This window comes from Pinus tabuliformis, chromosome 3_2 (assembly GCF_031772625.1).
Source record: "Pinus tabuliformis cultivar Carrire ecotype Pingquan chromosome 3_2, CPIR1, whole genome shotgun sequence".
Taxonomy (NCBI): Eukaryota; Viridiplantae; Streptophyta; class Pinopsida; order Pinales; family Pinaceae; genus Pinus; species Pinus tabuliformis.
In genome coordinates this window covers 101,059,694-101,072,985 of record NC_142302.1, presented here as the reverse complement: position 1 = coordinate 101,072,985, position 13,292 = coordinate 101,059,694, and the positions used below count along the sequence as shown (strand labels likewise).

Genomic DNA, 13,292 nt, shown 5'->3' with positions numbered 1-13,292 from the left:
TCTTGAAGATTTGCAGGTAAAACAAGTACAATCGACTCCGCTCATGATTGACAATACCTCGACAATAAAGTTGGCCAAGAACCCAAAGTTCCATGATCGAACGAAGCACATCAATACTAAATATCATCTGATTCAACATCATGTTGAGGCCAAAACAATCCATCTCTGCCATTGTTCCACTAATGAGCAAATTGCAGACATCTTCACCAAAGCGCTTGGAAGAGAAATGCTTGAAAGATTCAGAACGATGCTTGGACTCACCAACATCCCTTCAGATTAAGGGGGGGGAATGTTGACACCTGATCATAGGAATTGAGTGAACAACTGTGATTAGTGTAAATAAACAAAAGAGAAGATGGAGAATCATCGGAAGATGAATTGAACAGTCACTCCCTCCTGTATATAACAATGAACAACCTGAATGAATAACATGATTTGATTTGAGGAGTTACCTCCTGGTCTGACATTTTCCAAGGAAAAAAACCGTAATTTCATTCAACTCGAAAGAAGTAACAAAATTACATTTTGTATATGCTTAAAGCATTCAAAAAGAGAAGCCTCTCCGCTACCGAGCAATATGAAGGGAGGATAACAGAATTACACATAAAAGTTGAACTTAAGTGTAATAAAAATCACTTAACTTCTCATTTTTGCCTTTATTTTTCTAGACCTTTTGCCGACCCCCAAGGTTGGAGTCAATTGGTACCAGAGCCAATTCATTAATAGATGACAGTGGAGGGATTTCTTTATCTGAGTCTGGACTCTGAACTCTCAAAGACATGTGCTCTTTTTGTACCCCCCAACCCATTTTCTAAGAGAGCCTCATTTTTCTATTGATCTGATTCTTGGTTCTCTTGTATGTTGGTGTCTTTCAGTTCCTAGAGCACGACCCTATTTAGGCCCTGAGCAACCACTTATGCTTGGCCCGGAGGAGCCTCCATATTTTCCTCTTCTTCTGATAGGTAGGGGTTTGAGGTCTTCCAACCTTTTGGTTTATGTACCTGCCCCTTTTTCTTCTTTGGGATTTTTTTTGCCTGTGGACATGTGCTCTACAAATTACCTATTTGAAAGCATGTTTGACATTTGAATGTCATGTTCTCATAGTCTAATACTTGTTTCCACTGAAAATTTGTGTTTCATTTGAATGTGATCAGGTAGACCTTTACTGAAGTCTATCTCTACACAGATTCTAGGATTTCCCAGTGTGTTTCCAATTTCCTCTAGGACTTTATGGTGCCATAATGGTAAGGGAGATTTGGAAGCCTCACCCAAACCGACATTGTTGACAACAACATGCTTGTGGCATCAAACTCTAGGAACCATGGAGTGATGAAGAGCCCAACTCTACCCCAGAACTAGGGCCCATCATTTAGAACAGTCTCCAAATCTTTCAGTGTATCAAATTGAATAATAAAAAATCCTTTGAGGCATAAATAGATGTCACACTTTGGGGTCTAAGAGGAAAAGACCCACTGATGAAGAGCATTTGATTTAGGCCAAAAGCCATTGAACCTCCAAATAATAGCCTTGGATTGAAGAGCAGTAAAAAGCAAGTTTACCTCTGGAATGTTCAACTCCGTTGGTGCTTGTTTCATTTGGTCGACAATTTATGGACCTGAGTTGAATTGTAGTTGTTCTGTTGAATGAGTTGACTTCCCTTGCACTTCATCCTTGAAAGACCAGATCCAGTGGGGTTTTCGTGACCTAGAGCTCCACCATGTAATCCTAGGGTCAAAAAAATGGTAGAGTTCCTCATGATGTGGTAGCCCGTTATCTAGAAGGGGTCCTAGAGCACCTTTTCTTCAAAAGATGGACATTGAGATTTATCAAGGATTCCCAACTTGAGTTCGATCAGCTACTTCAGAGAAACCACCACATCGAAGCCCCCAACCCAAAAAAGAGTGGATTTCCCATTTATGTTTTTAAGAAAAATCGGGAAGGGTTTCTACTAATCCTTCTCTTTCTGTGGATTTTCTACCAGCAACCTACTGGAGCACGAGAGATCCCCATGAAATAATATATTGTTCCTATGCTCAGATGGTCGTTGCTCCATAGGATTCAGTTCCCTTAACGCCAAAGCCACCACGGGCCTTAACGCCCACCATGTTGTACACGCTTGTGTGTCTGGAGCAGAGGGGCTAGGGAGATCAATAAACAACCCTATTAGGCTTGGCCTTCGCATCCCCCTCAAAAGATCTAAACAGAAACCAGAGAAAACAATTATGAGTCCATGTGTAATTTTGTGGTCCTTGCCATTTGACATCTGACAATCCCAAGCGAATGGGGACTCGACTAAACTTTGCAACCTCATGCCCATGAAGACCATAAACAGATAGCCACAATAAGTCGGCCTTTCCACCATAGACAAAAGTTTATTTGTCCGTCTATTTTCGCCTAGAAGATAGTTCGGGTTTGCAACACCAGCCCATGGTGTATCCCCGAAACGAATCTAAATCCCATAGCCCGTAGCAGCTGATGGGAAGAACCTGCAAGACAACCAAACACTAGAACTTGGCGCGAATTCCATTTTCCCCTCGGCCTCGGTACTCAATGAAAGCTTTGTCTTGGGGCTTGCTCTCATCATGCAAATGATGGAATTACCCTCGGCATCTATGTGATGAAGAAGAATCACGTAACAAATTCTATGGGCAACTCACTCTGGAGATTCAATGCAGTCAGATAAACGGTGTCGCTATGATATATACTCTCGACATACTTATGGATGGAAGGATACAGTCTCGGCCTACTCTGAAGCAGCACTACTGTAATGACAGTCTCATGATGATGATCTCGATTCTTAAGGGAATGCATACTAGTGAATGAAAAGGCTACACTCTCGACATATCATTGTGGTAACACGTTTGGATATGACCCCACAGCAACACGTCATGACTTGTCATGATCTCAATCTCTATCATGAGCTTGATAATAACATAGTCATGAAGTCTTGATCATGATAAAGGTTATCAGTGCAACGCTCGTGGATCTATGTACATACAGATCTCATCGGTATGATGATGATTTCAGTGAAGACACAAAAGATGATCTCAAGAATGCAGCTACGATCTCAGTGAAGGGTGTACCAGATCTCAGTAAATGAACAATCATTGTTTCAGTGATGATGCTGCTATCATGTCCTTAGTGATACAATGGTATTGACCCTGGTATAGCAGAAGTGATGAAGATAAACACAACAGTGAAGAGGATTGGCGTCTTGGTCTTGGAGTGGCTCAGAAATTCAAGAGTCATGGTCTTGGTCTTGGTGTTCATCAATAGGAATCTCTATAAGAAGAATTTTGTGCGGGTTTTCCTCTCCAAGAGGGAGAGGTTTTGGCCCTGGCAGAATGCCATATCTTGTGCTCTTGTCTCTTTGCTTTGATAGCTATTTGTTGAAGGAAGAAACACACACACTAATGATAATAAGAAAAATATTGTGCTAATAATCTAAAGACAAAATACATCACAAATAATTGTCATGGAAGAAGAATCTCATTAACTACATTAGCCCTAGATTCTTCAACATGGTATCAAAGCTATGGTTATAGTCAAAGGAAGGGCAGAAAAGAGACATTCAAGGATCAAGTTTCTAGCAAGGCATCAAAGAAAGCTGAAGAACATCAAGATCTACATTGCAGAATCAAACCTTAATCTTGATCAAACCCTAGATCAAAGAGCAACCTACAACAACAAGAGCTCGTGTCTCCATAGTCATCATCAAAAGGCCATCAAGACACCCATCAAGTTGTCCACAAAGCAAGGTAGCTCAAAGGATCTCAAAATGAAGATCACATCAGCTTGGAGAAAGTCGAAACCCTAGAAGCAGTTATGATCTACAAGGCAAAGCTTAAAAGCAAGAAAACATTGTCATCATCTTCAAGAAAGCAAGGATCATTTTCTCAGCCTAGAAGAAGAGCATTCAAAAAGAAGCCCTCGTCAATCTTCATCAACATGATCAAGGTGAAGATATTGTCTCCACAAATCAAGTAAGTATTTTTCATTAATCAAATTGGTAAAATGACTTCGTGATTGCAAGGAGATCTATAGGTCAATAAGTCATCGAAAGTCCTTGCATAGAATAAGGAGGATTGTTATAATCCTCATAGAAAAGAGAAGTCATTGATGTCTATGGAAAGATCTCTGAAAGTCAAACATTGTTTGAAATGCAACAAGAGACTCATAGGATATCACTAAAAGGTCCTCCCATGCCTATGTAGCAAATGAGGAGGCATAAAGAGATATATATGTGAAATACTAAAAGATATATTCCCTGACATTGAAAAGAAGGTCATATCACTTAGACTCGATGGTTAGCATCAAAGAATGAAGGAATAACTTCATAAAGATCTAGGAAAGATGATAATAAGATAATCATCATTGTTCCAACAGATAAGCAAGGTAACAAATGTCTATAAACAAGAAGGTTACCTCATTCAGCAATTTGTGGTCTCTATGTTAGATAGAGAAAGATAAGTTGCAAACAAAAATGTTAAAGAATAAAGGACTCAAACATTTGTAGAAGGAAAATGAAAGTCTGATTCTCAAGTAAGACAAAACAAGAACTATGGATAGATTGTGAAAAGAAATCTCATATCACTACAAAGATGGAGGAAGTTGAAGAAAAGGGCCAAGGAAAGAGGGAGCAACAAATCTCCACTATGAGTAGATTATCTCCCTCACAAAAGGGGTCCTATCATAAGCTCCTAAATCTTTAGATATGATCATGATAATAAGATGCATCGTGGCATCATGAAAGCATTGGAAGCAAGAACTCGTGGGAATCATGAAAAACAAAAATCCATGATAACGTTAAAGGGTATAGCAGGAACCTCATTGGACATTGAAGGAAAGGAAGAAGTCATCCAGGACATGTCTCATCATACACCAAGAAGGAAATATTTGTCAGATGGGGATATGCAAGATCCTCAAGATTCTCTAATGGAAACCTAATCGGAGGATTCATTGATCTAGAGAGGAAGCAAGTGTTTCATCAAGAACTCCAATTTATGGAATTCATGGATGGTGATGACATAAGAGGAAAAGTAGATCAAGGGGTTGAAGACACTTCAATGAAGAAAGATGCTAGAAGGAGCCTAGATGACCTAATGGTAAAATAAGGTATGCATGCTTATATTTAAATTTTATAATATCATGTCGTATGGTTGCAAATAATATGGATCGTTACTTCTACCTTAAGAAGCATGATGAAAGGAAAAGGGTCTCCTCCTCTGAAAGGATGCAGAAAGGCATAAGTCACACTAGATGAAATCAACATAATGTGTCCTCATATGAAGTATGAGGTAGTTGACTAAGAAACTCTGATTGAAAGCTCCTGGAAATGGAATGTGTGGGGAAGGAAGAGATCGTGAGATATGCAACCATGATGAAGACGATCAACATCCAAAAGACCAAGAAGATTGGACTAGGAAATCTCCTGGAAAGATATGAAGACTTTGATGAAAGTCTGAAAAAGATAAAGACCCTTGACAATGGATATCTTTGGAAGATGTGTCAACATGTATGCAGGATGTTGATACCTACAGGAAGATGTCATGATGAAGAGCCATCTCTAAAGGTACAATTTGATTTGATTTTTTGTTTTGATTTCTTGAATAATATATGGATGAGTTCATGTAGGGCTACTGGCACAAGAGTTGTAAGTACAAGTACAACTAGCATTCATCTGGTGGATGGAAATTCCTGAAAGAAACATGATGAGGAAGAAGTAGCCATATGATGAAGGTTCCAGATATGTATCAAGAAGACCACTTTCCATGAAGAAAGGAATGACATAATGAACCAAGAAGGAAAGTGATGGATGGCTATTGCCCTACACGGAAGAAGCTCAACTAAATTTCATGACATCAAAGAGAGAAGTTGATCAAGCAGTTGAAGGACCCACGAAGAAGAAGTGGCTAAGATATAGAAAAGTCCCTAGCTAAGAGGGAGCTCTGACAGATCGTTGATCAAGAGAGAGTTTGAATTAGAACAACCCTGATTACAAAGGAGTGATAATTGTGTTTTTTTTCTATTTCATGTGTCATGCACTAGACCAAGACTAACAGCGGTAAGTCTAGATGAAGGCAATGAATGGAAAAGTAGACGCGTGATAGACACATCATTCTTGTCTTCACCTGGGAAGAAAGAATGGAGGGTTGGGTAATCATCTGGCATTCGATACTCTTTGAGGATGTGTAGGGCATCCAAGATAAGAGTAGGCAAGAGGACCGATATTCTTTGAGGGCTGGGAACCCAAGATAAGAATAGTCCTAGAAGGTCATACTCAGTGAACACTCAGGTGGGTATGTACCTTGAGAGACAATGATGAAGGTGTCTATAAATCATTGGTCTCGCCAACATTGTAGCTCATGGTCTCGTGGAGAGATGGAGCTGTTAGTCAAGGCCTTGCACTATGACAATGCTGATTGATATGATGCTATACAGATGGGATTACCAATCCGATTCTTCTTATGAGAAATTCTTCAGATTGAGAATAACCAAGTACCATTGTAAATACCTCCCTAGTTGAGAGGGAGTGTTGAAGAAAAGTGTAACTAGGTTCGGTATTTGTCAATGTAATTTTGATCTTTGTACTTGTCAAGAAAAAGAAATATTATTTTTGTAAATTATATGAATGAGTTTCTTGCTCATTCCATAGGTCTAGGAAAGTCAAAGAGTCAAAATCATGTTAAAGAGCTCTTCTTGAGCATTTATGTAATGTACGTGGGTCAACCTAGTGTCAAGTAACCCTCCAAGACAAGCGCCATCCTCCAAAGAAAAAGTCTGCCTGCAAAAAGGTGAGAAAGACAGTCAAGTAAAAGTATATAAAAAGATGACATGTCAGCTCAACAGAAGGGAACAAAGTTTCACTGGCTCATGTCAACGTGCATATATGGTCAACGAACTATATATATATATATATGCAACTAGAATAATCAACGAACAGGAATCTTTTGGATCACTCTGACACTTCGTAAGATACAGAAAGGGATAACATCTCCGTGACATATCCAATGCATGATCTCGATAATACGAAAAATGACACACAGAATCTCGATGTACGATCTCATGAAAGCTCTATCACAAATAGTTGTCATGGAAGAAGAATCTCATTAACTACATTAGCCCTAGATTCTTCAACAAGATGCCCTCTCTGTAAGGTAAGTGAAGAGGACATTTTCCATCTGCTCATTCGTTGTCATTTTGTTGTTTCTGTTTGAAAGAAAATAGTGTCAAATTGAGCTCGAGATAAATTGGGGAGGCCTTCATATGAAAGAAATTCTGTAAGGTTGTTGTGATGTTCCACAGTTTAGTGCTGTAAAACCTCCTCTTATCTTCTGTTGGGGGAATCTGGTTAGCTAGATATTCAAGCCTATTTGAAGGTAGGTCTCCTCCACTTCAACAATCAGCCTTACAGAGTTTAGACATACTCAAACATTTCAATCAGGAAAAAGAAGCCCCCAAGAGTTGCAGTTGCAGCAGTAATGGATAAGACTGGTGCTTGGACCCATTTTGATGGGGCTGCTAAGGGGAGCCACCTGTTGGAGGAGCTTGAAGGATACTATATCTCTCAGATTCGCATTTCTTGAAATTCAAAGCTGGCATGGTAGAAGCACTAATAACAAAGCTGAACTGTTGGCTTTAAAACTGACTTTAAGGCTGGCTGTGGAGATATCTTACTTAAGATACTATTAATGCGATCACCTTTATAAATGACTGCAGAGATCGAAATAGAGTTGCAGACTCATTATCCAAGGAGGGCTTGTTGCTGGCTCCTGGTACCTGGCTGAAATGGGAGCAATTGGAAGATACTTTGGCTGATTTAGATCCTGGACCTTTTCTCTGATATAAGTCTGTGCTATTGAGAAGAAGTTTTTTTGGCATAGATCCTGTTTCTGTGCTATTGAGAAGTCTTTTTTGGCATAGATCTCGTTTCTGTTTATGGTCTAAGTTGAATTATAAACACTTTTGTCACTGTAAAGTCCTTTTTCAAGCAATGTTGCAAACATCAGCATCAGGATAAAATCGGGAAAGGTCCAGAAAACCAAAAAATTGTGAAAATCGGGAAAATATTGGTAAAAATTGGCAAACATCAGTTAGGCCAAAAAATCATGATTTCATGATTTTTTTCGTGATAAAGTCGGGATGTTTGCAACACTGTTTTCGAGGATTTATCTTTGAACTAGTTTTGACTTGAAACACTATATAGTTGAATACAGTGTTTATGGGCAGTTGTAATCATTAGTATTCTCATAACTGTTTGTTACATGTTTAACCTTTATATGGTGGATAAGCCATAAAAACTGGGTGCAGAGGACTGTAGAATTCAAACTTTGAGAAGCTAACTGTGTTTTTTGCTGCATGTCCTAGGTAGTTGATGGCATAGCTGAATTTCTAGCAGCTTTACTAAAGATGTGTTTTTGCTAAGTTGCAGGAAACTCCTAGTTTGGCCACATCCCAGTATTAGAAACACCTGGAAATGCTGAAACAGATATGAAATGCCTTGGAGATGTCGACGACCACACATATGGTGTTTTCAAATCTGGAAATGCCGTACAATACAACCGATGGCATTTCCAAGTTGTTTAGGCCATTTCCAGTGACATTTTGGGCACCTTTTTAGAAGTTTCTAGGCCCACCTAAGTGACCAAAAGGGTGTGGAACCCATAAGAAAATATCACTCTGTCCGTGCCAATGATTCTTTACCTTACCTTTTTTATTTTGTTATTTAAATTTTTAACATTACCATTAATTGTTTCAGTATCTTTGAGAGTGGTTCCAACCTCATCTTACTTCATATGGAGAACGTAGAATTTCATGTCACATTCAGAAAGCAGACTTAACAGTTTTCAAAATTTCAGAGTTGGCAGGATTGTAGCATTTCCACTAGATTCTATCATGTATGAAGGTATCGGATTGGCATTAGTCAAGACCACCATGACCAAACTATGGGATTTTGCATCATGTAATCATCTATTTGAGTTAAAATAGACATATATCTCCTTCTGAAATATCATTTCTGTGTATCATTCTTATTTTCTTGCTTATTTTCCTCCAAGATAATGTGATATTCAAAAAAGAAAAAAGAAAAACTATATATCTATATTTTTTGTATTTTTTATATACTGTGTTTCTCTCACATACCCATTTTGTAAGGTCACATTTCCAGGTGTTCCTATTTCAGAAACTTGAACATGCTTCCATGTTTCGTGCAACTTACTCTTTTTGTAAACTGAAAGGTAGCTAAAAATATATAGTTTTGTTATCATCAATAAAATTACATTTTTTTCTGAAGAAAAAAAAACGTGTCAATTGGGTGTAGCTCAAGTGGTTGTGAGGAAAAGTTGTTATCCTCTCCACCTGGATTTAAACCCTATTTTCTGACATGTTTGCTCTTAGTGATCCAATTGTTGATGAGCTGCATGTGATTTATTCATAAGTTGTTACCTTGCCTTGTGCCCTGAAGAATCTAGGTTTACCCTAGGTAACATCCTCAAAATGAGGGGACCTACGAGGTTTCCCTTATATATATGACATGGATGACAGTGACTATTGGAACAAAAAAAATTCACAAATTTCAACATGGATTCTTCTAGTAAAAAGATATTCAAATCTTTCACTCATTGGTAACTAGCATAGGCTTGATATTGACATGTACCCTACCTCTTTTATACGTTCATCCATCAGATATAAAGTCGCAGCTTTGCTCCCATGAATGAGCAATCCAGCATTAAATTGGATATGAGAGATTTACTCTCTTCTTTTAGAAGTTATATGAGATTGAGAAGTAGGATCTCAAGATCCTTTCAATGGCATCCATCGTACCTTGATAAGATGGTCAGCGTGGTGTATTTAATGGTACGTAGTTTTTATTAAAGGAACAAGCCAAGATCATTGATGTATGCTTTCTCACGTTCCTATTTCAACATCCCTGAGAATTATTAAATGGATTTTTGAGATGGGATAAAGAACCTAAATTTTGTGGGAGAATAATACATCTTTCAACTCGTCCATGCCTTTTATGGTAGAGCATGTTCTGTCTATGCAAAGGATATAAATGAAGAAGCATAGCTCATGAAAGAAACAAGAAATACAATGATATATTATAATCCCCTTTAAAGAATTATTAAATGGATTTTTGAGATGAGATAAAGAACCTAGATTTTGTGGGAGAATAATACATCTTTCAACTCGTCCATGCCTTTTATGGTAGCATGTTCTGTCTATGCAAAGGATATAAATGAAGAAGCATAGCTCATGAAAGAAACAAGAAATACAATGATATATTATAGCCTGTGTTCTATGCCAGGGTCGAAATTTCCCAATAGGCATGAAAGGCGGCAAAGTCGTAGACAACATCATGGAGTAAATCGATTGCAATTTCAAAAAGTGTAATCTATCTTACAGATAGCGAATGTCTCAGTCAATACAACAATACTGAGAAAAGGAAGGAAAACACTTCCAAATCTATGCCATCAAAATAAATAGGACAGGAATTAAACAAATTTGTTACACAATTCTGTCAAAAGTGGTTATTTCAATGAACATATCCATATTTTACCATTCCGCTAAACCAAACAAGGCTTGCACTTAAGGTTTCCAACATACCAACTTTACGATCTCCGTGCCAGATATCCCAGCAGCAAAACTCACTGGGCAATTTTACAGATGTCTTCATACTCAATTGCTCGCAGAAGTCTTCCATCATAGATACTCTTCTCAATCTGCACCTTTGCACAATACTTGGCTGTGTCAATTGCAAGTAGTCTCGCATTGCATCCCCGATAAGCACCGTTAACAATCCTAACAAGCCCACCAATCTGCGGTATAACGGTCTCGAGCTCCTCCTGATCTACCCTCAAAACATGGCCACTCTCAATCATCTTAATCTCCCCAACATATTTCCCAATTACCTTAACCACGACCCCTTTCTGCTTATAATAACCGTTCTCAGCTAGGGCCTTACTCATAACCTTAACCACAATTCCTTCACAGACCCAATAATCTTTTCTGTTCATCTTCTCCTTTGCATGTTCCTGCTCTTTCATAATCTCCTCCAAAGCAGCGGAGTCACTAAATTTTTGTCTATTAATTTCCTTCCTAGCCCTAGAAGTGCCAATATCATTTTCACCGTCTTCAAATACAGAATCAAATTTCCTTTTTTCTGTAGAGTCGCTAGTCAAAACCGGCTTGGAGAAAGAGAAAGCAATCTTACCATTTGTTAGACTTTCTGTCTTGGCTAAATCTTGAGGAGGCTCAGGCGAAGACGAATTTACGCTTGGTTTGGCCACCAATTTCTCCGCCCGTTCAATTTGTCCCTGGATTTCCCTCTCGTGCCGCTCTTCCTCCGCCAAATCTGACCGAACCCTCTTGTTTTTTAGACTCTCCTTCAATAAAGTCTCCGGTTCTCTGTCAATGAAGGTAATAAACCAACCCTTGGGGGTTTCATCGACCTTGCATTTCCCAGTTCGACCCAAATACTTGACGAACTCTGTCAAGGTCGCCCACTGCGTGGAATTCATGTGGATGTGGTGGCGATCGGCGATGTATTCATTATATACGACGGTGGCGGCCACACGGCTGAACCTGTGCGTTCTCTTGACGTGCTCCAGAAACGAATTTTCAAATTCTTGGGAGTAGCCGTCAACGAATCTGTCGGGGTTTTGGCCGAAAACATACATTTGGCGCTGGTGGCTCTCCGACATACAGTGGCATTTGAACCCGTTCTCGTCCCTGCATTGCTTCTCGCACATCTGACAGTACCATTTCAGCTTCTGTAAGCCCTTTGCTTTGATGCGATTTGCTATGGCTTTCGGCGTCAGAAAATCGTTCTTCCCCATTGAAGGAAGACGAGGAGTCCGACGAAGGAATGGGCACTTTCAGAATGGGGGCCAGACAAAACTCTTCCTCCCTGACGAAATATATTCAACGTATATAACTTTATTTTTTTTATGTTGAAACCTGCAACAATCAAAGTTCTACCATTATCTGGTTTAATGTAAAATGATGAAGAAAAAGACCACAGACCAGCGTTCCAGCAACGCGTGGAATTTGACGTTCTTCCTTTTTTTTGAACGTATTTGAGGGTCAATAAAATTTTCCAATGTCCTTTTTGGCACTCCAAATTTCAAAAGGACGCTAATGGCTATTATCTCGGATCTAAAGATTACAGAATCCTTCTCAAGTTTTATGTTTATGATGTTTAAGTTGCCGACATTTTTCTTCAATTTTAAGAGATGAACTGTAGGGAGGTGTAAAGCATGATGTTGTTTACAATTTCACTGTTAATTATTGGTTTTTTGTATTTATAAGTTGTGAATTTGCAAGATTTTAAATAAAATAAGCTATTGTGAATTAAAAAAAAAAAATTAAATTGGTATCAAACCCATAACATAATTTTTTTGGCATCTAACCAACTAGTTTGGTCAGAACAAACAGGCTATGACAGTTTAAATAGAGACAATATTTAAATTATGATATTAATCAATATTATCATAACAAACAGCCTATGACAGTATAAATAGAGATAATATTTAAATTATGATATTAATCAATATTATTAAGTAATGATTAGTTTTTGAAAATTAATATTTAAATTAATTTATTAAAATCAAATATTATTAAAAAATCTATTAAGAATCAAAAAATCCAAGTCAATAATATTTAAATTATGATATTAATTTATTGAAAACAAATATTATTAAGTAACAACTATATTAAACGGCTAGTTTTTGAAAAATACAATTTAAATTAATAAAAAAATTATTATCCGGAGCTCCCTTAGATTTATAAAAGACCCAGTGGACCTCAAGAATATGAAGGGTGTTTACGTTATCTCATGCTCTTGTGGGACTCCTTACATTGATAAGACTGTTCACTCGATTAATCAAAGGATTTGTGAGCATGTTGTTGGCATCAAGCATGGCAGAACTCGCTCCTCTGCTTTGGCAGAGCGTGCAGACAAATCTAAGCATCACATCTGCATTGAGGAGGCCCAAGTCATTGCTAGGGTTAGTCATTTCCATCATTGTAAATTGAGGGAGGCGCTAGAAATCGAAAAAAGGCCCAATAATTTGAATAGAGACGATGGTTGGATTATTAGTAGAAGTTGGGTCTCTGTCTTGTCCTCCTATGCATGCCAAAATCAACTAGGAAATCATAAATGCAATTTGTTACCTGCAAGTATGTCTGTTGAAGTTGTATGATCCAACCTTTCCTTGTTTGATCCTTGCTTCATTTTCCTTCCTTGTCCTTCCTTTGCTTTCCTTGTCCTTCCTTTACTTGCTAGCTTTCCT

General features: G+C 38.2%; 1 protein-coding gene across 1 annotated transcript in view; it reads right to left on the bottom strand.

Annotated features, from left to right (window-relative positions):
* LOC149180037 (KIN17-like protein) overlaps nt 1-12,163 on the bottom strand; it is a 34,001-nt gene extending 21,838 nt beyond the window's left edge. Inside the window, exon 1 of the mRNA XM_089415869.1 lies at nt 10,606-12,163. Within this exon, the coding sequence (XP_089271995.1) occupies nt 10,647-11,837 (1,191 nt within the window). The 5' untranslated portion in view covers nt 11,838-12,163 and the 3' untranslated portion in view covers nt 10,606-10,646. The remainder of the gene's footprint in view (nt 1-10,605) is intronic.
* Between the last annotated feature and the right edge of the window lie 1,129 nt (nt 12,164-13,292).